A 26399-nucleotide genomic window follows, 5' to 3' on the forward strand; every position below is an offset into this window, starting at 1 on the left:
GTTTGGAACATATATTTGCAACTAAAGAATTCTTTGGAAAAAAAAAATAATGTCACGTTTAATATTTTTAGATGCATGTTTGATAGCAAAATTATAAAATTAAATTTTAATTTAAATAATTGTCCAAAATATATTTAATAATATATTTATATATCATAAACATCATAGTAATTACCAACCCAATATTAAGTTGAATTGCACCTATTATTAATATATTTATAAACATGTTTATGTTACAAAATTTGTATGCTTTTTCTTTTACAATGTCTTTTAAATTATAATAACAATTTTTATTTTAACAAAAATAATATGCATTTATAATATGGAATACTATATATCCATCCATGTAATTTTCTTCTTCTTCTTCTTTCTTTCTTTCTTTCTTTTTTTTCTTTTTCTTTTTTTTTTTAATATAATTAGTAGGAGAATGAATATTTGAATCTTTAACTAGAAGTACATGACAACAATTATCATACGTATATTCAAAGAGTTTTTTTTGTTATTAATGTAAGTTTGTAGCAAATTTCAAATTAACGATACATTAAAAAAACTAAGGGCCGATTTGATAGACAAAAAACAAAATTTTGAAAGCAAAATTATATTTCATGTTTTCAGATATGTATTTGATAGTAGATTAGAATTCTAATTTAAATAAATTTTCAAAAAGTTTTTGATAATTTACTTATAAACCATTAGAATAATAATAGTTACTCACTAAATATTAAGTTGAATATATACTATTATTAATTAATTTATGAACTTTACGAATTAGTAGTTTTTGATCCCTCTGATCCTATTCGTTATACCCTTCATGACTCGTTTAGGAATAACCAATTTCCGGAATTCTCACACATTTTTTACGAACAAGAGAGGTGAAAATACGAAAAAAGAAAATTGGAATGAAAAGCGTCCATTGTCTAATGGATAGGACAGGGGTCTTCTAAACCTTTGGACCCTTCCTTGGTAGAAGTAATTCTTTCTTGTAAGGAACCCATTTCGGTACTTTATCTTAGTTTTGCTAAGGGAGCAGCAGGCCACTGCTACATCCATTTCACTGGGAATTGATGATCTTTTAACAATCCCTTCTAATGGATGGCTAGGAGATTTTCTATAATTTCGCATGTGAGGGGGAATTTGTCTATGGTCGATTCAGTAATAAATAAGATTTTTTAGTTCTACCTCGTGAAAAAAAAAAAACTGAATTTCTTTTGTCTCTGTGGATCGAGGAGAAAGGGGGCTCGACGGGAGGAGGATTATAAAATGAGAAAAGAAAGGAGGTCAACCTCTTTAAAAAATTTCACTCTTTTTTTTTATAATTTTTTTTAAATGTTGTAATCGATATATTGAATAAAGAACTCAGAAAATTGAAATAAAAAAGCAAAAGAATCAATGAAATGAGCTATTGGGTATGTCACACGGGTTACTTACCTATAAGTCCTTCTTTTCTGGCTAGGAAGCATATGAGAATGCTAAAACCAGTTGCTGTTACGACTAGTGCGAGTCTTTTTTTCTTAAAAAAAATAAACAAATGAATTGGACTTCCTCATACATTTGGCTTTTGTGAGAACCATTTGAGGCCATTGCAGGTGGCTTGAAAATGACGCTAGGTCCCTTTTCTCGACAACAGATCTTCGATCTGACTTTCTCAAGTCATACGTCTTTTGTTCAACCAACAGTATTCCACTCTACTTATTATTACTTACTAGCGCCCTTCACTTCAACTCATACTATTTGACTTTCAGCTTATTTCCAAATCAAAGCTACTTGCTTATAAGAGAAGAGCAAGGTGCGTAGCTTACTTTTAATGTTAAAAAACTGTATAAATATTATTTTGTAATATCATTTAATATATAATATATTAAATATTTTATTTCGACAAAATTATTGAGTTCATGATATGAAACACTATATTTGTTAATGGTTTTTTAATCCTAAAAATATAAAAATATTATTTTTAAAATTTGTTTTGTTTGATCACGAAATCCAAAAACGGTTAATTTAGACAGACTATCCAATGAATATTCTATGGGTTATCAAATGTGTATTCCATTAATTTGAGAACATAAAACAAAATTATTTACCAAACAAGTCTTAAGATTTTTAAGATAGTTTTACAAAACAAATTTGTCACTAAAAATATATAAAAAATCTAAAGTGCCTACCGAATCCTTAAAAAATTGATTTGAAATTTATACATAAATGAATTTGGATTAAATTATAATTTTTGTTCCTTAAATTATGAAGTTAGTTTTAATTATAACTTTGATATGTTTGGTTTAACTTTTAAAGTATTTAATTTTGAAAATAAATAATTTTGAAAAAAGTTGGAGCATTTAATAATCACTCACAATAACTTTTGAAAAATAAAAGATTTATGAAATAAGTTGGTTTAGGAGAAACACTTGCGATCAACTTTTAGAAAAATAATTTTTGAGTATTTAATGGTTGATATCTCTCTAATTGTATTGTTCTGAAAAATTTATCTAAAAGCCCTCGATAGTCATCTACCTCACTTCCACTATGTTGCCAATTTGCCATGCCTCGCCCTTTTCTGGCCACCTTTAGGGTCCACCACCGACAACGACCAACTTCGACAACCACCTCTGGACTCACCATCTCTGGTCATTACTGTCTCTAGTCAACTTCGGGGACCACTACTGCTACCCAACTTCGGTCACCACCTCTGACAACTATCACCACTAACCCATGTTGCTACCACCCTAGACGACCAACTCTCACAACCATTATTTTAAATTATTAATTCATCGTATTTTATAGCCGCTCTTCAAAGTAATATGACATTAATAAAAATACTTTTAGCATATAATAAACTAAACAAACTTGTCATATAAGAACACTTTTGAGCAAACTCATCACTGTTTTTATTAAGTATTTTTTAAATCAAAAGTGTTTAAATGAAAATAATTTTTTGAAAAATATTTTTCACTAAGTCAATTCAAACAACCCCTTATACAAGTTTTATTTTAATCCTTGAAGTTTCAAGTTTGTTTCAAAACAATTCCTGCAAACTTTTGCCATTAAATTCTTGGAAAAAAAAATCCTATTTACTTATATGATCACATCAAATACATAAACAAAAAAAGATACATGACACATATGTGAACCATATCCGATGTCGTCTTCTTCATTTCAACCCCATACTTTCAATTTTCTATTATTTCATTGGGGATATTTTTCATAGCCTTAACTCTGAAATTTATTTCTCGTATGTATTTCACTTAAGTAACATAAACAAATACAAAATTTTTCATCTATAAATTTAACTATAAAAATCAAAGTATAATTGAAACCAACTCCGTAGAGTTTAGTATTAGAATATGCATACATACACACACTCATAATAATAATAATAATATACAGATGAATCCTAATTCATATAATGGAATGAAAAGGATGAGTGGAGACAAAGGATTCTCCTTTGCACTTTCGTTCGTAGGTCAGTTTTCAAACCCTTCAGAAAAAATGCTTCTTTCAACACTTCAACTCTCTCTCTCTTTCTCTCGTTTTAAGCCATAATTATATTCCTTTTCTTCTTCCCTACTCTCTCTCTCTCTTCTTTTGCCAGTTTCTCTTTTGCTCTTTAACCTTCATCATAAAACCCCTCATTTCCTCTTCCATTCCTCCTTCCCTTTCTCTCTTCTTCCGTTTTACATCCCCAAATTCGGAGTTCAAAGAGCTGGGATTTCATTTTCCCCATCTGGGTTTTCTTCTTTACCTCTTCAAACTCCCCTTTCCACCCTTCTGCTCATTTATTTCACTCCAAGCCCTAGATTTTTGCTCCATTCTTTCACATGGCTCAGAAGTCTTTGATCTACGCTTTTGTCGCTCGTGGAACCGTGATTCTCGCCGAGTACACCGAGTACAGTGGCAATTTCAATTCCATTGCTTTTCAATGCCTCCAGAAATTGCCCACTGCTAATAACAAATTCACCTACAATTGCGATGGCCACACCTTCAATTATCTCGTTGACAACGGTTACAGTAAGTCCTACTCCCTTCCCCCTTTTCTCCTCCCTCCTCAATTTTGAGATTCTTTTTAAATAATTCATCTGCTGTCGTTATTGCAATTATTTTTCATCATGTTTTGTTTCTGGATGTGATATGTTGAGAGATGATGCTAGTTGGGAAGTTTTTGATTGAGTAATTCTGAAGAATCCCGATCCCTCAATAGTACCCTGTTTGCACTTTTGTTTGTATACTGAGAAATTGGAGAATTTATGCGAGTTTAATTGTTAAAGCTTCCTTTTCTTTTTAGATCGTTGCTTCTATCTCCTGTATTAATTTATTACCATTGGAAGTTAATATGAAAATCCTTCGATGTTTTTGAAGAATCACGTAAAAGGATAAGATAGACTCGAGGTTTATTTATAGCATATATGATTTAATTTTTCTTCACTGTCCCAATTATGGACCTTGCTTTCCGTTGTTCTCAATTAGGTTACTATATAGAATAGAGGATCTTAAAGATGGGAACTATTTGGCTAGAAAATGAAAATATCTGTGAGAATTATTATGATTATTCTTATCTCGTCAATGGGTTTAACTCTAAGAATTAGAGTTGTTTCTATCTTGAGTCATCAAGGGTTCTTTTCTTATGGGAGCTAGCTTATTTGTTACGATCTAGTGATTCCTAAAGCTTAGTGCACAAGATGTAATTCTGAAATATAGCCTAGTTTAATCTAGTTATTTTGCTCATTTAAAATTTATAATCAAATTTCTCATCCAATCTTTGTTCTTCTACATAATTTTTCCGTAATGTTTTTGTTACTATTAATTTCGTTATTATGTGTTTTTTTTTTTTGTTTTTGTTTGTTTGTTTGTTTGTTTTTTTTTTTGTTTTGTTTTGTTTTGTTTTGTTTTTGTTTTTTTTTCCAGTTTCACTCTTCATTTGGTAGATTTCTCAATCAAGTATTTCATGACATTGACGCTAAAATTAATTAGGAAAGTAATTATATGACAAAAATCCAATTTAGTAATTGAGTTGGAACTATTCCATAGTTCACTTTAATGATATGGAGATGCCCACACATAACTTTGAGGAGTACTTGCTTCTCATGATTTTATTGTTAATAATTTTCCTAACTTGCAACTTGGTTGTAGACAGAGAAAATGGAACCAATATGGAGATTCCTATGCTAACCTCTAGACTTGCATGTTTAAAAATACAAAATTTAAATTTCTACATAATCTCTCACAAGAAGATTTCTACATAATCATATTTTAATGTCTATTTACTGTAAATCATTGATTAAAAAAACTTAATATAAAGGATACAATGGAAACTTTTAAATGTTAGGGATAGGGATTAAATTGAAAAATGATATGTACATTTATCTCAATAAAAGCTAGATTTTGTGAAGGAAAAAAGACATGTAAATTAAAGACGAACTATACATTTAGTTGAAGAAATAAACAAGTGACAGAACTAATGTCAAGGCTTTAAAAAAAACCCTCCACCTGGGACAGCAAACTGTGCTGTGCTTATAAAATGGTTAAAAATCTAAACTGAGCTCGATACCACTTGGATGAGTCATACCCATCTCAACTTGTGATGGAACAAAACTAAGATACCTATAAAGAAAAACTATAAACGAGTCACTTGGCTTCACTTATAAATGATTTGATGTGAATAGTATGATCATGCCCTAAGAAGCACAAAAACGATAGGACATGGCGACATGCCATATTTTAAATATCTAGGACACGACACGGCAAGGACACGTTTATCAAAATATACATTTTTAAAAATATATATATATAATTTTTATACAAAAAAAAAAATCCAAAGTAAATGGGTCGATGCATTTATATGCTTAAAAAACCTATCTTGATGTATTTCACACTAGAAGTTATTATTACTGTCATATATGTATCCTTTTAGTCTACTCAACAAGTGTTCTATGCATGTTTAACACGTGTTACACTAACAAGTGTCCGATATGTGTCCAACAAGTGTCCAAGTGTCCAATTGTCTGACACGTGTCGGCCATGGACACGCTAACCAAACTAAAGTGTCTGTGCTTCTTAGCTCATGACTTGGGATTTATCGGCTTCAACTTGAGACGATTCAAATTCTGTCTTGTTTCCATTTATGTGGTTGATAATGAAGTACCCAGGAATAACAATATACTGTTTCCATTTAGATGGTTGACAAGGAAGAATAAATACCCAGTGTCAACCATCTAAACTGAAACAATATATTGCTATTCCTGATAGTTCGTGAATGCTGCTGTCCTTTCTTTTGAAGTTTCCCCTTGGCTTATACAGTTATACTTCCTGAGAAATTTTTTCTCTTTTTCCCCTCAGCAGGTTTTTTTTTACTCTTTTTATTTTTTAGTTCTTAATTTGCCTTGTTATTTTCTTGATAAAAATAGTGGTTCGACTCTGAGTATGACCTTTCTTGTGGCTGGATGCTAAAACCTTACCGGAAATTTTCTTTTTCTTCTCACACTTTACTTTGAGTCCTTGAAAAATAAGGTTTCCCTCCCTTTTTCTGTTTTCTTTCCAGATGAAATATTTGGCTGTACTGTGGCGTAGTATTTTATTAATTACTGAACTTTAACCAAGAAGTCATCCTTGCTTTTCTCGTCCTTGAAAATTGCAGCATACTGCGTAGTTGCAACTGAATCAGCAGGAAGACAAGTGCCCATTGCATTTTTGGAGCGTATTAAGGATGATTTTGTGTCGAAATATGGAGGGGGAAAGGCTTCCATGGCTCCTGCCAATAGTCTTAACAAGGAATTTGGGTATTTGATTAAAGTACTTGCTGTGAATGGTGTATAGAGTATTCAGTATTGATGAAGTATAATTTTATACACAGGTCAAAATTGAAGGAACATATGCAGTACTGTGTTGATCATCCTGAAGAGGTTAGCAAGCTTGCAAAGGTGAAAGCTCAGGTTTCAGAAGTGAAAGGTGTTATGATGGAAAATATTGAAAAGGTAAGCATTCAATTTTATCTTGCACATTCTTGGTAGCTTTCTCTAGATCTATTAGATGCAAATTCTAGATCCATTTCTTGAACATTTTTAAAAGTACTAGCATCACGACTTCTTTCTCTAGCCTTGTCTCGCACCTATTCCCTCTTCAAATGAAAACCGAACTCTTTTCTATCCTTATTGTTAAAACTTTCAACACATTTTAGCACATTTGAACACTGTTTTCTGCTTGAAATTTATGTTTGAATTACCTTGGGCTTGGTGAGAGCAACTTGTGGGAAAAAAATGTCAATCTACTGTAACTTAAATAACAAAAGAGAGTTTGAATGAAGATGTTTCTTATGCTGCTCATATTGCCAAGCATAGTTCAATGTTGATTAGATGGCGTCTTATAAATTGTACTAGTTGCTATTTCCAACCTTCAATTTTGTTCAGATGTAGCATCAGTCTGTAAATGAATGTCTATTTTTATACGTTGCAGTTATCTATAACATCCAAGATTTAAATTACCTAGAAGTTTATTATTTGTTCATTTGAATGTACTCTTTGATGGTTTGTTCATGATGATTGCAAAGTGGCATGAGAATGTCTTGACCTAAATGTCGATCACTTGATCTATGTATATTTTTTGATTTTCTAATAAGAAAAGAAACTGAATCTCATTAGTGACAATATGTACAAAATGGCTATCAAAAGTTGTCAGCCATTCATGTAACGTGTTGTAGTTGTTTCCCCTAATCTGATAGGGCTCTTCTTTTATGGGTCTGTACTTGTATTTTGTTCTTTCATCTTCTGAATGAAACCTGATCTTCTACTGTAAAAATGTACAAAAACAGTAAATTAAATTGCAATTCTCATGAATCAATAGTTTGGATTTGTAGATAGTGACCAAACAAACATAATGAAAGCAACCTCATTTATTCAGATTAAAATGGAGCCCTAGTTATTTCCAATTACTCTTTAGGAAACGATTGAGTTATAAAAAGAGATCTGTACAGGGAAGCAATTGTGCAGGTAAAGATATTCTCAGACACAAGTCAAAGCGATTGGAAACAATGAAAAGGCTCTTCAATGGGTATGAATAAGGACGTGCAGCTTTGTTCTGAAAGTAGTCAAACAAGGAACTTTTTATTATTACGAGGGTTAAACCATAAAAAATAAAAGATGTCGAGAGTAGACCAAGAAATATAGCTAGAAAAGTGATAGTTTAAGAATAAATGCTCTTGGTTTTCACTTCTACTTTTGACTTAGGTGATAAATGCTCTTGGTTTTCACTTCTACTTTTGACTTAGGTGATAATTCAGGATGCATCAGTGGGATATCAAAACAAGGTTTAGGTTTATGGGATTTTGTCAAGAGAGGGGGATTGGTAACTTCACTTGTTTTAGGAATCCTAAATTTCCTGCCAAAGAAAACTCATCAGGAAGGAAACAAGTCAGCTAATTTATAATTAAACAGAGACTAGCAGGGTGATTCTGATTCCCCTGACTTTTCTACTTTCCAGATTATGGAGTCTTGCCGCTGATCAGGTTAAAGAAGCCCATTCAGTAGTTTTCTTGTCAGGCAAAGACCTTTGTAGGACAAGATTTGTCTCAAAGGTAGACTCCCCATTCTACGTTATCTTGGAAATGGAGTCTGCACACACTTAAATTAGCCAACTGTCTTTCCAAACTCGAATGTCTCAACTACAGGAAGAGTATCGGTCTGATTGCACCCCAACTATAGTAAACGTAGGCTGATTATTTTTTATTTTTTTATTTATGAAAGAATATGAGAGTAGGAAAAGGCATCCATCTGGCTAAATTAAAGGGAAATCTTCGAAAAACTCTCCATTGAGAGTAATGGCCAAAAACATTAAAAAGAATGTCCAAGTTAGAGGCTAAGGAAACAGTATACTGTATTACTGTGAATCTACAATATACGCCCCATAATTTATTCTGTTTCCTTCAAACCAAAATTGAAATGGAAGCTTTGATATTGTGGATGGAAAGGAATGCCAAGTTCTTAAAGGGATGAGAGCCATGAACAACTGGAAGAGATTCTCTAATATGACTTGATCAGATCACAGGCAAGAGTTCTTTGTTATCTGGTTCAATCGGAGTTTTTGAGTAAGAGCCGAAGGGTTCAAATGATCAGTAAGTTTTTCTTACATATGATACATTGAGCTGACGATAAATCATGCATGGATTTGGACTTATCACAAGTGTTCATACCATTCTTAAGAAAAACCAGAAAAATACTTCTCTTCTTTGGACATTTAGCACTTTACAAAACTTTGAAGATAGCCTTTGGAATTACAATTACTTGATTTTCATTGTTAGCCTAAAAATTATGATATTTGTTGGAAAATTCTTGAATTTTCAGGAAACTGTATCTGAGAGCAACTTTGATAGCAATTGAAACTTGCCACTAATTCTATCATTGCATCTTGGCGGAGTACACTACCTCTCTAGCATTTGTATTTCTTTTAAAACTCAAGGAATCATTATCAAAACTCGAGGAACTTTAGGTTGATGTGTATCCTGATTCTGAAGTGATAACATGTTGGAAACATGTTTAACAGTTTTCTATTATGCCTAGCATCCTCCAAAAAGATGATGTTGTCATCCACCAATTGGACCTGTCTTGAGATTTCTACATTTGAAATGAAAGTGTAGGGCTATTTTGCGTTTCCTACTGAGGTTATGTGATGTCTTATCCTCTGCCCTCAATCTGTGTACCACTTCTGAGTATTAATGAAAACCATTGTATGGGTTGGTAAAGAACCTGGCTTGGTGTTATTAAAAGAAAAAGGGAAATCAAAATCAAGTTATCTTCTTTTGTCAAAGGTCCTACCATTTCTTAAGGAACTGGAGAGTTTTTATGTGTTTCAACACCCATTTGAAACCCAGACATACGAGCAACTTTTGTTTGAATGCACACAAGATTTATCAAGAAGGATAATGATAACCCAAAGGGCCTCGACTATTTGAAATGTTGGAATGACACCTATTGGTAGTCCTTCCCATATTACCACTCCCATATATGTGATGATATTTTGCCATAAAAAATGCCTTTGGTGGGAGATCTCCACCAATATTTTGCAAGGTCAAGTCATTCCTCTTCTGCACATCCCCCTTTCCAGGTTTCCTGCCTTCATAGGCAGACCACATTTCAATTTACTAGATGCAAGCAACTTGTCAGCTCCTTGCTGAAAGGAATTAAACCAATATTTTGCAAGATCAAGCCATTCCTCTTCTACATCCCCTTTTCCAGGTTTCCTGCCTTCATAGGCATTAAGACCACATTTCAATTACTAGATGCAAGCAACTTCCTTGTCGGCTCCTTGCTGAAAGGAATTTATTATAACTTCTTTCACCACATCAGCAGCAGGCATTTTGAAATTAGAAAGAAAATATATTGGGGTACTCTATATGGCAGCCTTGATTCTGGTTGTCCTGCCCTTTCTAAAAAAAAGGCACCGTTTCACCGTTTCCCACTTTTGGGGGCTTAACTTCCACTTAATTTCCTCTTAGCCCTCTCTTGTAAATTGATTTCTCTTTTCTTCTCCTGTAGTCTTTCCTTCTTTTACCCAACTGAGATGCCTTTTGTAACCCATTGGTCCGGGGCCTTTTCTTTGCCTCTCCTTTTATAAATTTCATTCACCAATAAAATCATTTCTTATTAAAAAACGATCCACTTATAACAAGGAGGAAGCAAATAAGCTGATTGTAGTTAGAAGTCTTTTGTCTTAGGCAAGCAATTCTCTTCACCTCTTCCTTTTTGTTTGTCCTTGTGATTTTAGCTGATCAGCTGTTGTATTAAGCAGTCTTTTGGATCAGCTGATGTATTTAGCTGTCCTTGAAGGTTTTTTCAGAAAGGATATGGTGTGCATTAATCACTTGGAATTTGCTAATGAAAATGTCCTCTACTACTAACTTGCAATTTGCTACCGAAAATGTCCTCTACTCTTGTAATGTAAGGATCCACATGCTCAACAATCTTTCTTAAGTGATTTCCCTTCTTGAAATCATTTTCAGCTTGAAATTTAACTGGTTTAGATCTGTCATAGCCGGTGTAGATATCAATGACTTATGTGAAGGAACTTGTTAGAGATCATGGCCTGTCTTTGATGTATCTTGAAGTGGCTTCTGGATGGAATTGTTTTTTTGTTTTTTTTTGAAGTTTCGGAAGTTAGTGGAAGAAATTAATCCTCAGCAAACTGAGTAATTGGAGAAATGTAATGCCTACCGCGGGGGGAGAGGACTTCTCGTGGAAGAGGGGCGATAGGAACTCAGGAGGTTGTGATCTTGACAATTGGAAGGTTAGACCTGCTGATTAGGGAGGCCTTTACTGAAAGATAATCGACAAGTACTTTTCTAGCTCTATGTGCTGGCTGATAAACATTGCTTCTAGTGGTAGAAATCCTTTGAGCCGCATTTCCAGATGCTGCGCACTGCTCACTGATGGTATGAGTTAAAGTTTGATAGGAGAGACAATGTTCTCGTCCAAAGTTTCTTTACCTTTGATGAGAGGCCTTTATCAAGCAATTCCCTTGACTATCATTTAACAGACTCATTTGAGCATTGTGATTAGTTATTGTTTTGAGGACAGTAGGAATGAACCTTACCTTTAGGAGGCAACAAAATGACAGAGTGTATCAAACGGGATGACTCTTCAGTTGTCTACATGGAGTTATCCTTGGCCAATCTCCCAATGACAGGTTTAGGAATCTTGATGGTTCTGGAAGCTATTCTGCCTAGTTTTTTTTCGTGCTCTTTTGGAAACTGACTCTATCTTGGCCAATTGCTTTATTTTTCTTTCTTTTCTTTTATTTTATTTGATAAAATCTTGGTCAGTTGATAGATTTATATGGTGTGGAAGCAAATTGCGTGAAAAGGGTAAAGTCCTCTGGATGTCTTCCCCAAGATGACTTAACAGTTGCAAAAAGCATGGTTCTTTTCCCTAAAGGCAATTCTCATCCTGTTGTTTAGTTCATGAAGATCATAGTGACCCTTTCCCCGCTTTTATTTTACTGGCAGTAATTGGAGTTTTCTATATTTGGCATTTATGGTACTTCGGGCACCTTTTTGTGGAGATTATGCTTTGAGAAAGATTTAAAGGATCTTCCACGATTCTCTTTACTGTGGATGCTCTTGGGATATTGTTGGATGAAGATTTTCCTGTTTATGGTGCACAAAAGCCCAAGCATTATTTTAGGGGTAAAATGCACTTTTAGTTCCTTCGATTGAGCTTAGTTTCACTTTCGTCCCTAGGCTTTTAAAACTAACACTTTGGGTCCTTGAAATTTGAATATAGTTTCTTTTTGGTCATCCAAATTTCTAAAGTGCATGTTTGGTCTCCGATGCATGAATTTGGTTTTAATTGGTCCTTGAAGTTTGAAATGAGTTTCTAAATGATTCAAGTAGTGTCAGCCATTAGTTGATGATAATGCGGCAGTAAAATCCTCGTATTTGCAAAGCTAATATACATTGTTCAAGTGAGTTGGAAATTTATTTAATTTTTTACTTGGGAACCTATTAGAAATCAAACTTTAGAGACCAATTAGAAATCAAATTTAAAATTTGGGGACGAAATATGTCACTTTTGAAATCTCTCAAACCAAATTAAATAAACACAAATCTCAAGAACCAAAAGTATTAGTTTTGACAACTCAACCAAATTAAACATGTGTTAAAAACCCAGGGACCAAAAGTTTCAAATTTGGGGACCAATCACATCACTTCTGAAGCCTTTCGGACGGAATAAAAACTATACTCAAATCTCAAGAATCGAAAGTGCTAGTTTTGATTACTTAACTAAATGTTCAAACAAGGGACCAATTGTGTATTTTACCCATTATTTAATTATAATCTCTCCCAGTTTATGCAAGTTGGGACCTTCTTTGTAATTTTTCTTTAGCTTAGGGTGGTTCCTTTTCTGTCTTTTTTATATTTTTATTTATTTATTTCATGAGAAACTTGGATGTATTAAAAAGAGAAAGAAGACGATACAGCTTAGGGGAGGGGGAAGGACATCTCCCTTCTAAAGGAAACTAGTTACAAATAATTCCTCCAATTGTTGACGATCAATGGATAATTACAAAAGAACCTTTTGTTGCTATGATACCACCGAGAATTGCTATACGAAGCCACAAAAAGTATTAAAGTTGGACAACTTACCTTAAAAAATCCTCTTGTTTCTCTCTAACCAGTAGGCCCAAAGGAAAGCTCTCAGACACGAACTCTTGAAGGATTTTAGCTTCCCCTTTCGGCTTCGAACCATTGAGCATTCCAATCAACCGATCATCAATCCAACCAGAAGACAGTATCCCCCATCTTTTGTATTTTAGACTTTATTTTAATGGAAATGTTGGTTCTGTAAAAAAAAAAAAAAAAAACACAAAGAAGGTATGGGTATATATAGGCTTTTAAGGAAGAAGTCTACACTGATCGGGCCTTTTTGTTGTATTCATCTTCAGAGGAAAACCTGGATCACCTTCTCTGGAGGAGTTAGTTTGTGAGATCTATGTGGAACTCTTTCTTACAAGAGTTCGGTCACGAGTTAGCTCACCAGAGAGAGGTTTCGGGATATGATCGAGGAGTTCCTTCTCCATCTACTTTTCAAAGAGAGATTGGTTTTTATGGTCTGTTGGGATGTGTGCTATTTTGTGGAATATTTGGGGGAGAGGATCAACATAGTGTTTGGGGAAGGATCATGGTGAGGTTTAATGTTTCTCTTGGAGTTCGGGTTTGAAGACTTTTTGTAATTATCTTCTAAGTAGTATCTTACTTAGTTGGAAACCCTTTCTTTTAGAGGGTTTTGTGGGTTTGGTTTTTGTTGTCTTTGTATTCTTTCATATTTCCCAATGGAAGTAGTTGTTTCGATAAAAAAAGGGTATGAGTATATCATAGTGTTTACGTTGCAATGTCCTGGTTGGCACACATTTGCACCCTCGAGACCTACCTCTTGAGGCATAATCTGATTTCCTTTTGATTCTTCTGCTGTTCTTGCTATCTTTCAGAGATGTTATTTCACCCTTTTTAAGAGGTAAAAGGACTCACTTTGTCTGTTGTGTCATGGGAATGCCCTTTCCGTTTTTTTTTAAAAAAAGGTCGGGGGGTGGGGTGTGGAGTCTATGTTTCAACTGAATATGCAAAGGAAGTGTAATATTATGTCAAATAGCATTTCGGGTATTCTCATTCATGATCCTTATTGATGCAGGTTCTTGATAGAGGAGAGAAGATAGAACTTCTAGTGGATAAGACAGAAAACCTTCATAACCAGGTTTGTGTCATCTCTTTTCCATGACCGCATGAATGAAATGATACTTTGGATTTCAATATTTATTTATGAACGTTGTTCTTGACTGGAAACAAAAGCATTTCAGTTGGCTGAACCATGTCCACAATGTTGAAACTCGGCCAGATTTTTTGTAATATAGGGCCCGTTTGACAACGTTCTCGTTTACTATTTCTTGTTTCTGTTTCTCATTTTGTAAGCAACTGACTTGTTTGATAACGATTTCTGTTTCTTGTTTCTAAAATTTGAGAAACGTTTCTAATAATGGGGTCAGATTTGAGAAAGTATAAAAAGTATTATCTCCATGTGTCGATTCTATTTTTATTAGAACATGTTTCTTTAATCAACTAAATACCAGTGTTTGTTTGGTGGTAGGCAATGTGCCTCAAACTCTTTAATCTTGTTTTAGAAATTTTTATTTTAATCTTGTTTATTATTTTTGTTTTTTGTTTTTTCCAGTTTTTGCATTTCTTTCTTTTCTATATTATTTTTTCTATATTTCTTTCTTTCTTTCTTTTGTTTTTATTTATTATTTTTTTATATTTATATGCTAATTTAATTTTAAATTTAAAACTTTTCAATATTTAGTTTTTTTTTCTGGGTGAAAAACCAATATTTAGATTTATATATTATTTTTATTTTCAAATTTCAAATTTTCAACATGTATAATTAAATATATTTTGAATTTTGAATTTTGAATTTTAAATTTTGCAATATGCATGTTTATATATTATTTTAATTTTTTAATTTTAATTTTTAGTATATTTGAAATAGGATAGAATTTTGCAATATATAAATTTTGTTTACTTACATATTCATTTAGGTTCACTTTAATATTTTACCGCCATAATGTCGACATTTACATAATAATATAATTTAGATAGATTTGGGTAGATATTGTTTAAGACAAATGACTTGAGTAAGAAATAATATTGCAAATCGATTTTTAGCAACGTATGAATGACAAAGGCAATTATATGATCGCTATTAATTTTGCATTGAGACTTACGTATATTTGATAATGTAAATGTGAAATAATTATTTTTATATTTTAATGCATGCTATATATTTTTTATTTTATATAATGAAATTATATTTCAACTACGAAATAAGAGAATGTAAGAAAAAAATACAAAAAACGAGAAACAAGAAATGATTATCAACAAGTTTCTGTTTATGTTTCTTCCTCAAGAAATAAGAAACATAAATAGTTATCAAATATATTCCTATTTTTAGTCCTTAAAAAGCGGAAAACAAGAACGAGGAAATGGAAACATTATCAAATGGGTCCATAGTTGCAAATATATTGTTACACATTCAATTTTGTGCATGTTAGCAACTTGGCAGAAGTGTGACAGAACTCATTGACGAGTTATGTTGGAAAGTTTGAGAAGTGATAGTAAATGGTTCCAAAGCTGAGATGACATCTTAATTACATAATTTTTATCGTTCTCAACTATATTTATCAAGCGAATTGTAATGACTAGCTGCATAGGTGCATACCATCACTATGATGGTTGTCAAATTTATATTTCAGTTTTTTGTGTGAGCATGTAAATTTGTTGAGAATATGGTTCCAAGTAAGGAATGATTCACAAAGTTCCTTGGGAAACCTATCCCCCATTAGTAGCCTTCGAGGTACATTCTTTATGATCTTATAATTACACATAACCAATGACAATAGGTAGGTGCATTCTTTTTATCCTCTTTAAGGTTTTTTTGGTTTGTTGTACAGGCACAAGACTTTAAGAGTAGTGGAACAAAAATTCGAAGGAAAATGTGGCTTCAAAACATGAAGATAAAGTTGATTGTTTTGGGGATTTTGATAGCGTTGATCCTTATCATAGTCCTGTCAGTTTGCCGTGGGTTCAACTGTGGTGGTAAATGAATACTTTCTCAAGGAGGAACCTCACACTGAAATCTTTTGGCATGATGATATTTTGAGAGAGAGAAGTAATATACATGATTTGGCTGTGTATGTAGTAAACGTTAAACAAAGTGCAGAATATCTGTTTTGTTAAAAGGCTAAATTTACGTGTGAATGATAACCTATATTATTCGTTATCTTTTTTTTTTTTGTCAGAAGACAACATGAGGGTTGGATTTTCTGAATTGGTGATAAAAATGTGCTGTTCTGCTTTAATGTGCTATTCATTACTTACTTATTTCCTCCACTTACTTTGTGAGTGGGTGTTTTGGATAGAGCCATTTGTTGTTTATACTTCATAGAGGAGAATGTAAAAGGTGCAAGTGTGTATGCTCTAAAGGGTCTTTGATATTCATCACAGGTCTAGAGTTATGTTCTCAACTAACAGGTCAAAGGTCAGATCTGGATTCTCCTCCACTCGCATCAGAAATGGTATGTTGAATGGGAAGTATGTAAATAAGATTTGTGCGAAGGAGATGGTCTTTGTTTGACAATGACAATTGTGGGGCTTGGTGTGTGGAGTTTTGAGTTAGGCCATGAGTTTACTTAGTAGTATTCATCATTGTTTAGGAATTAGTTTACACTTGGCAAGTTTTATGCAGATGGAATATGAATCCTCAATGTAATGGATAGCCATCTGTAATGGGCTAGACAGTATTTCTTCATTCCATCTTTCGAATCTTTTGGTTGAATCTGGGTGTTGGAAGGATGCACCGGTTGACATTTCTTAAGTATCTTTATTGATAAGGCTAAGGGTTGAGATTGTGAGTTGTGGGTGTCTCCCTCTCATATGTCATAGTCAAAATGTGTTGGTGTATTATATCGTGCAAAAGGGTTTAGCGGGGAGTCTTCCATTCTTCGTATAGTGTTGAGGGTTTTTTTTTTCTCGACTATATTATTCTAGAAAAAATGGCAATTCAGCCTGATGGATCTACTTGCGGAGGGTTCCTGTTATTTATGCAAAAAGTTCAATATTAATTGGAAGTAGTAAATTGAACAGAATGATTCAGAAGTGGTGTCATATCGAAAAATATTGTTCATTTTGTAGGATTGAAAATATAGTGACTTTTCCAAAGGAAAATCAAAATCAAAATCAGAATCTTGATTCTCTGTTTTTTCTTTTCCATGACGAAGGTTTCAAGGTCTAAGCATTTCGTTGAAATATGTGTATTATTGGGCAATACTACAAATCAAGTCCATTATTATGTCAAAACATGCTAAAAGTGCGTTTGGAATAATTGGCTAAGAACTTATATTTTAAACAAAAATCAATTGGAAAAATTATTACTAGGATAAATTAGGTAATTATAATGGGTAGTATTTTTAGAATTAATAATTAAATGTATGTTAACATTTTTAAAGATTTGCAAGTGTAGTAAAATCTATTATTGATATATTCTATCTTAGGTCATGATAGTTTCTTAATTGACTTTAGATGATCAAAAGTCCTTTGAGGATGATTTTCTTTAAATGATTGCTAAATTCATTCAAGTTCTTTTTTGAAGTATTTTTCTTGTTTAATTTCTTCAAAAGTTATTCCAAACACATTTTATATACCTACGAACTTTGTACTTTGTATAAAAAAATACTCTTGAACTTTAAAAAATTTCAGTCTTAAAACTTTTAATAATATCCCTAAACTTTAAAAAAGTTAAAAAAAACCCTATCATGTATATGGACGGAAACCATTAATATCTCCTTTAAAAAATATTCTTGAATTTTCAAAAGTTGTATTAATATTTTTAATCTTAAAAAAAAAATGATCCTACAATTAATATAGTGATAAATTTGGTCGAAGTTATCTTGAGTTAGAAAAAAACCAATTTTAAAACAACTTAGATAGATATCATCACTCTTTTTTTCATTTATGTACTCTCATTTCCTCTCATTTGTCTTATTTTTACACCAATTTAATAAAAATTTCAAGTTAAAACATAAAATTACACAAAATCTCATAAAATCTAAATTTTTCCTTAAAACTCAAGCAAAATGATAAATAATAAAATACAAAAAGGATTGACAAAGGAATATCATCTTCGATCATGACAAATCTTCTTAACTAATCACAATAAATAGAGTAATTTGAATTGCAAAAGGATCAAGAAAGTGTTTATTATTACAAATTTGGTAATGCATGTTTTCTTTTCCTTTTCTCTCCCACTAGAATGTCCTCAACATTACGGTCTAAATCTCAATGTGCTTTTAATTGTCAATATGTTTATCTTTTTGCGTATTAAACTTTGAAGGGCGAATTAACGTACTCAATTATTAATATACAACTTTAATTTATAAACATTTAAGTCCTAAGATTCCTTGATAGTTTCATTGTTCACTTTCTTGTTTCTATAGTGTATATACCTTAATTGAATAGGAAAGTTGTTTGTTTGTTTGTTTTTTTTTTTTGACTAACCGTTAACATGAAAGCAACATAATTAATAACATGAAGAGAATCAAGGACTAAGGGAAACAAAGAGAGGAGTAAGAGGGTATTGGAGAGGGGGAGGTGATGAGGTGTAGGTAAATGGTATATATTTTTTTAACCTTTTTTTTAAAGCTCCGCACTAATATAAGTTTTGAAAGTTTAGAAGTATTTTTGCCACTAGATACTAACGGTTTCTTTGATCATAACTAACAATAAAGGTATTTAATTTTTTTTCTTTCTTTAAGTTTAAGGATATTTTTGAAACTCTTAAAAGCGGTTCGGAGATATTTATGAAACAATGTACTAATGGTTCTATCCAAGACGAATGGTAAAAGTATTTTGAACTCTTTTTGAAAGGTTAATGATATTTTTGAAACTTTTGAACGTTCTGAAGCATTTTAACAAAAAGTATAAAATTCAAATGTATTTTTTATTTTATAGTTTAACCTTTTTTAACCAAAAATATAGATGACGAAGATTTGAACTTTTGAACTTAAACTAAGAAACAAAAGGAAAAAGCTGTAATGGAAGAGCAGTGCTTATGTTAACATGAAAAAAATGCACATGTCTCACATGACAGCAACATTAAATAGAGAATTGTAGAATATAGAGAAGAAATCAGAAGTTGAAGTTACCTTATATGAAGTTATAATGACGTATTTATAGGAGAATTGATTTAGGATCTATGAAGCACAGATACTTCATGCGAGGCAAAGAATCTGTATCAGACACGTATCAGATATCGATACTTTCAGATACTTCTCAGATACGTATCTTAACATGCGATTTGACGTATCTATTTCTATATGTATTTTTTTTAAAGAAAAAAACAAGTAACTTATCTAATCTTTCTCAATCTAAAACTAGGCAACCTATTTAAAATGCTCACTACTCAAGTCCAAAATTAAAAGGAGAAACAAAAATAAGTAACGGACCAAACTCTAGACTAGAATCATCTAATCTCCATCTTCATATTCGAGTCCCCACAAAGTCTACCAAAATATAAACCATTTGGATATCTTCAACAATTCAATGAAGAAGTTCTTCGTTTATCTTCAGACTTCTCCCTCTAATCTTCTTCTTCTTCTTCTTTGCAATATGAGTTTTTTTTTTTTTTTTTTTTTTTTTTTTTTTTTTTTGCATTTTATTAACTATTGTATTTTAACATCTTAGATGTTATTTTTTTTTGTATTGTATTTCAATGTTTGTATTCTATTTTGTTCTATTGTTATTAACTTGTATGCTAAATTTATCTATATCTTAGACTTTTTAAAGAAAAAGAAAATGTATCTTCAAAGTATCAGTATCCTCGTTTTTTAGAAATAAATATATTAAAAAAAAATATAAAAAAATGACGTATCCTTAGACGTATCTATATCTTAATTTTTTTAGAAATTGACAAATCGCCGTATCCAATTGTATCCATATCTGTGTCTATGCTTCATAGTTTAGGATTCATCCTAATATCATTTTTCCTAATCTTAAAAAACTAATTAATCGAACAATTAGTTGGTCTTGGACTTATTTGACACCAGATCTACTTTATTTTAGGGTTACTTTTCTTAATCTTTTTCGACTTTTAACTTATTTCGTCACGTCCAAATTTACCAATAACACAAATAAATCTATGGAGGCCATTGACTTTGAAGTGGTAGTAAAAGTCACAACATAAGACTTGTCATCATTTTAGCAATCTCAAACTAATCTTCTTCCACATGTAATGAATATATTGACCAATCCACTTTAAATGAATTCAACAAACTCCAATAATAATGTATGAAAGTTGGAAAGACAATGAAGCAAATGTGAAGAACTTAGCCCACACGGTTTCGAATTGAATATGCTCTCTTTCCAATAACAATGAAAAGTCTTTCAAATTAAGGGAGTGAAGTCAAGAAAAGGAGTTCAATGCGACTTGACTTGTCCAATAATTATATATACAAAAGAGGGTTGGATTGGATTGGACCATTCGATTACTTTTTTTTTTATTCATTATTTTTATTTTAAGTTATGTGAAATCATATTTTCAATTTAGTGGCTATAAATTCACACCAAAAAATATAAAGTTATTTTCAAATAAAAGAAAATGATAAATGTCGCTATTTATTAGATATCTATCGCGGTCTATCACTCATTGATAGATGTCTATTGCGATCTATCATTGATAGATAGTAACATTCTGCTATACTTAAAAAAAATATTTTCAATAGTTTTAACATTTAAAACAACTACTAAGAAATATAATGTTATTGTATCATTCAAAGTTAAGACGAAGATAAAAACTTTAATTGAAAAAAGATGTTTAGAATGAGAAACAAAGGAAAATTTTTAAAAATTAAAAATAAAAAATTGTTATCAAACTAGGCTTAAAAAATTGAAAGGTGAAAAATAATAATAATAATAAAATAATAAAAACAAGCCTAATTTGAAAAAGAAAAATTGAAAACTTGAGAAGATTGTAATCAAAGAAGAGAGGTAAGTAAAAATCACAATCAAGATTTGTTGCTATTACTTGTTGGGTCTATCAATTATTCAAAGGGGAAGAAGTAGCTTATTGAATATTTATGCAAGAAAGGTGATGCATTATTGAATGGAATAATATTATCTAACAAAAGTGGTGTTTCATTATCATTTTATAAGTCACAAGAACATTGTTTTGGTTAATGATTCAATCAATTTTCTCCATTTTTTAGGTATGCATTTATTGGTTATCAAGTCCCCTCATAGTGCTATCTCTTTCACTTAAACGTGCTTGTTCAAATAAGGACTATATCCCATTTTCTTTCAAGTTTTCTCTAACTTTATAGAATTTAACGATTCGAACTTCTAATCCTTTAGTTGAAAATTTATACTTAAATCGGTGGATTAATAATCAGGTCGGCAATTAATTCCTAGATTTATTAGGCCAATGCGTCACAAGTTCTCTTCTTTATTTAACAGTATTAATGATTTTAGATCAAATGTGATATTCTACCAAAGATGTTATATTTATTTAGGATTTGTTGTACTTTTAAAACTATGTAAGAATATTATTCGACTTTCTTCTTTATTCTCCCAATAGTATGATAATATTTATCTTAGGCTTAAACTTTTATCCACATATTTAAACTCACCTATTGTATTTTTAAATGATTGTAGGGCTATTTTCACATTTTTTTTACATATCTTTTTAGCAAACAAAAAGGGCCTTACAACTAGGATCTTCCTCAAATCCTATCCTTAAAGGTAGAAGAAGGTCCATTTTTTTTATAATAGATATATCATGGGGTGACCACTAACCCAATATTTGGAGTAAAATACAATCCCTTTTTCTCTCTCATAGAAAGCTATGCATAAATGTCATCCATATTGGGTTGTGAAGTAATGTTGTTGTTGATGTTCTTCCATTTTTTTTAATAATAATAATAATAATATTATTATTATTTTTAGAATTTAAGTACAAATTGCAATTGAGTGAGACATAATTATTGAATCCTATGGTATGAGTTAGGTATGCACTAAACTTAGCTTTGAGGTTGCAATCAACTTCCAAAATCCCACCCAATGATGGGTTCAAATTTTTGTGTTTTATTTTCCAAAAAAAAAAAAAACCCACTTTATATTTAGAAAAAAAAATGTAGATAACTAGGCACTAACCTTAGTTTAAGTTTGAGGTTTGTAATTAGATAGGCATGTGCAATCATGCACACTTTGTACACTTTTGCACAAAATTCCCTTTGATCTTTGGTTTCACACTTTTGTTTCTTCTCCCACTAAATGTACATTAATTTTCCTAAAGTAAATAGTACTCCCACTCCTTGTCTTAAAAGGAATAGCATCTTTCAATCTCCCTAACAAAATTATATTGTAAAGTGACCCACATTATACCCTATAGCATAATTAAGTACAAACTCGATTATCATCCATTAAATATCATTTTTCTAATTTAAGTTAATAGTACCATTTCATAATTTAAGAGAACCATATATTATTAACCTTATATATCGTTAAATCTACATCTTGTTAAAGTAAAGAATACGTCCACGAAACTTAGAGAATGATGTTGGGATGGGACCCTAGATGTCATGAGAGGGGAAGAGAAAATGTGGGTTAAGAAGCAACATGGGACACTTTCAAGGTGATGGAAAATAATAAATTTTTGTCCCAAAGCAAGGTGCAAGTTGTAGGGGTCCAAAGCCCTTGTTTTTAGGGTTTTTTGATTTGATTTTTGGAGAGAGAGAGAGAGAGAGAGAGAGAGAAAGTAACATGTTTTTTTGTGATAAACAATTATAATAAGGCTTGAAAAATTCCTTTTTTTTGGAGAGCTTTTTAAATCAAAGCCATACTTTTATTATAAGGTAGATTTTGTCCACACCATCTCCCACCAAACTCCCCACATGGGAATATCTCTGCCAAAGTGAAAAGAAAGCAACTTTTCCAATAAGGACTAATCAAAGACTTCAAGGATTTAAGGGCACAAGTGACCTAAAAATGTGGGGCACTCCCATGCCCTCACTTGGGAAGAAATTTATGAACATAATAAACAAAGTGGGGTTTCCCACTTCTTTTCATATTTGATTATTCATTCATAAAAACATATTATATTGACCCAATATCATAGTGGAGAGAGAAAAATTAAAAAAAAAATAAAATAAAAACAAAAACTTGGCATATTATTGCATGTGGGATGAACTAATAACTTTGTCCTTATGCCTATCTTTAGTTATTTTCATCCTGAAAATCAGATGGGTGTGATGTCAAATTCATTTAAGAGACATCAGGTATATTATGGAATATGATTGTTATAAAATGGCCAAATTATGCATCACCTTTTCAGAAAGTGAAACAGAAAACCCTAGTTTTTATCAATTCTTTTCTCAACAGAAAAAATCCTATACTTCTTTCTATAATGTTTTTTTTTTTAATTTTTTTTTTTAAATTCAAATCGAGAGTAATGGGTAAGTTGTAAATTACTATTATAAAGTCGATGGCTCAATTACTACCGTTAACCCTAAAAAATGTTAAGAAAATTATAGAATAACCGATAAAAAGTCTTAAACATAAATAATGAACCATATCATAGACTTAGATGTATATATACACACAAATCACATAATTGATTTGAAGAGTTAATATTTTTTTCATTCATTTTATTGAAAATTTTTAGACACGAGAGGGATCATGAGTACACCCGAATATCTCAATTAGATTAGTAGAATCGTGATTAAAATGTTAACTGATTTTTATTTATTTTTTATTTTTTTAAAATGTTAGATTTTTAACATTTTTATTAGGGCCTTTTAAATATAAAAAATATTTAAAAATATTTAAAAATATTTATACTTTATAACAAAAAAAATTCCAGAAGTACAAAACACTTTTGAAATTTTTTGCTACAAAGTGTAAATATTTTTGGAAGAATTTCCCTTTTTCTCATTCTTAATATGTTATATTATTTATTTATTTTTCATCAAATTAAACCATAAAAATTTTGAATTGCCCTTTGCCTTTTTCTTAAAGCTAAACTATTCTCAAACCTTTCCTCCATTAATGCCAAGATCTGTCTCTCCCTTTCTATCTCTCTCTCAAATTCAATTCATTTAATGGCTTTTCCCAACCTCCAATCACACTCAATTTTTTCAGTGAAAGAGATACATTTTGATTTTGGGTTATAAAGTCTCTCTTCTCTATCCTTCTAAATTTTTCCAATCAGTTTTGTCTTAAAGTGAGAATTGATATACACCATTAATGCACACCTCAACTTCAAATTTCCCTCTTTCCAAGTTATATATAATTTAATATATATGAAGTTAAAAATCACTTTACTCCCTAAACCCTCGTAGAAGTAACGATTTGGTTCCTAAACTTTAATTTATAACGATTTCGTCCCTATATTTTAGATTTTGTACCAATTTAGTCCTTGAATTTTACTATGTAATAATCTAATCCTTATACTTTAAAATTTGTAATAATTTAGTCTCTATTGTAGAAATTATGTATAAATAAACCACTAACTAATTAGAGACTCAATATTTTTGCAAAATTAAAGTCTACATCATAAAATTTTAAAAATTGACATATGATTTTGATGAAATTTTTTACGCGAGGAACAGAATTGTTATGATTTTGAAGGTAACGAGGACTAAATTGTTACAAAATTAAAAGTACAGAGACTAAATCGTTAGAAACCAAAGTTCAAGAACTAAATTGTTACTTTCAAGAAAATTTAGGGTCAAAAAGTGACTTTTAACCTATATATTAATAAAAACAAAATGTTTTGATTGGAGGGCATTTTAGTTAGCAAACAACAAAGGCTTTAAGAAGATGAAAATAAGACAATAAATTTGCAAAATAAATGTATAAAAGTTAATTAGAAGAAAAGAAAAGCAATAAAGTTAAAAGCATAAGGTAATGAATACAATATTATAACAATATTTTGCATAGACAATGCAAAGGGATGGGGCAAGTTGGTTGCATTTATATATGAAACTATTAACTCCAAATTGTAAACATTATTATGGGCCTCTTCTTCTTTGATAATATCACATGTATTTGTATATATATATATATATATATTCCTTTTGGATCATAAATAATTAAAAAAGGGTATCATAACTCATATGCCATGTGGACCTATTTCCTCTCTCTTTCTTTAATTTCTCTAATGAACAGCCAAGAAAAAAAGGGTTTTATTGGGGATGAATTTTTGTTTCCTTGTGTTCTTTTTACCTCTTGTGTTCTTTGAGTGGTCCAATGTTTTTAAATGAATCCAAAACAATAGCTCACAATTAATTAATAAAGTGGAATGCTTGAGTTGTCTTTGATCTTCATGTTTCTTGTTTTCATATTATTGTATATGGTTTTCAAATGTCTAAGAAATTTGAATGCAATTTCTTTATAATATGTAAAATAAAAAAATTAAATGTAGTTTTTTTTAAAAAAAATGAAAATTGAAGAAAATATGAAATAAGAAATTAAATCATTACTAAGTATATACTTTCTATCTCTTTTTCAATTACAAGAATAAGAAACCATTATTAGATATATATTAACTATATATCTATATATGAAACACAAGAATTGATAAATAAAAATTGTCCTTCATGTGTTCATGTTCCCTATCACAATATTTCCTTTATAGCTTTATTATTTTAGTATTTAGCAAAAAATTTACCATCATCTCTAATTTATGTTCTATGAATTGAAATTCTAAACGGTACCAATTTAATTGTTACACTTTAATTTTAAAATAAGTGTATAAGACTTTTTTGAATGCAAACATTTGTATAAATTAAATAGGAATACAAGAATAAATCAGATAATAGAAGTTTTTAATTAAATCTGTTATTCATATGCTTGTCTTCTTCTTGATCAATTTTTCTCTTTACTTATTTATGGAAAGATTTATGAGACTGTTTTCAAATATAGAAAAATGAATCAAACTATTTACAAATATAGCAAAATATCATTGTCTATTAATGATAACCACTAATTAACGCTGATAGATTACTATCAGATAAACACGGGTAGAACTAAAATATTTACAAATATAGCAAAATATCACTTTCTATCAGTGATAGACACTGTAAACTACTATCATTTATCACCAATAGACACTGATAGACGTGTCTATTGATAGTCGGTGACATTTTGCTATATTTAAAAATATTTGTATCAGTTTTGTCATTTAAAGTAAATTTTCATTTTTTTCTTATTTTCTATGATTTTTTTGAGAGAAATAATTTTTATTTTAGCAACTTAACAAAAATAGCTATAAATAATTAACAAATTCTAGAAGTTAATTCAAGTTTAATCAATACAAATTCCAAAA

At 30.9% G+C, this 26399-nt stretch overlaps 1 protein-coding gene across 1 annotated transcript; it reads left to right on the forward strand.

Moving 5' to 3' along the window:
- Positions 1-3318: 3318 nt before the first annotated feature.
- Positions 3319-16383, forward strand: LOC120082821 (vesicle-associated membrane protein 722-like). The gene is made up of 5 exons (XM_039038149.2): positions 3319-4002; positions 6626-6767; positions 6842-6962; positions 14163-14225; positions 15976-16383. The coding sequence occupies exons 1-5, from the start codon at positions 3813-3815 to the stop codon at positions 16126-16128; spliced, it is 669 nt and encodes a 222-aa protein (XP_038894077.1). The 5' UTR covers positions 3319-3812; the 3' UTR covers positions 16129-16383.
- Positions 16384-26399: the final 10016 nt, after the last annotated feature.

The sequence above is a fragment of the Benincasa hispida genome, chromosome 8 (genome assembly GCF_027475165.1).
Source record: "Benincasa hispida cultivar pf3 chromosome 8, pf3_genome.v1.1, whole genome shotgun sequence".
NCBI classification, from domain to species: Eukaryota; Viridiplantae; Streptophyta; class Magnoliopsida; order Cucurbitales; family Cucurbitaceae; genus Benincasa; species Benincasa hispida.

What these genes read in the sequence shown, in the direction of transcription:
- LOC120082821 (XM_039038149.2), top strand. Translation starts at nt 3,813, where the DNA reads ATGGCTCAGAAGTCTTTGATCTACGCTTTTGTCGCTCGTGGAACCGTG. An exon ending in TCTCGTTGACAACGGTTACA is followed by an intron (nt 4,003 to 6,625) that starts GTAAGTCCTACT and finishes TGAAAATTGCAG; the next exon opens with CATACTGCGTAGTTGCAACT. An exon ending in AGTCTTAACAAGGAATTTGG is followed by an intron (nt 6,768 to 6,841) that starts GTATTTGATTAA and finishes TTTTATACACAG; the next exon opens with GTCAAAATTGAAGGAACATA.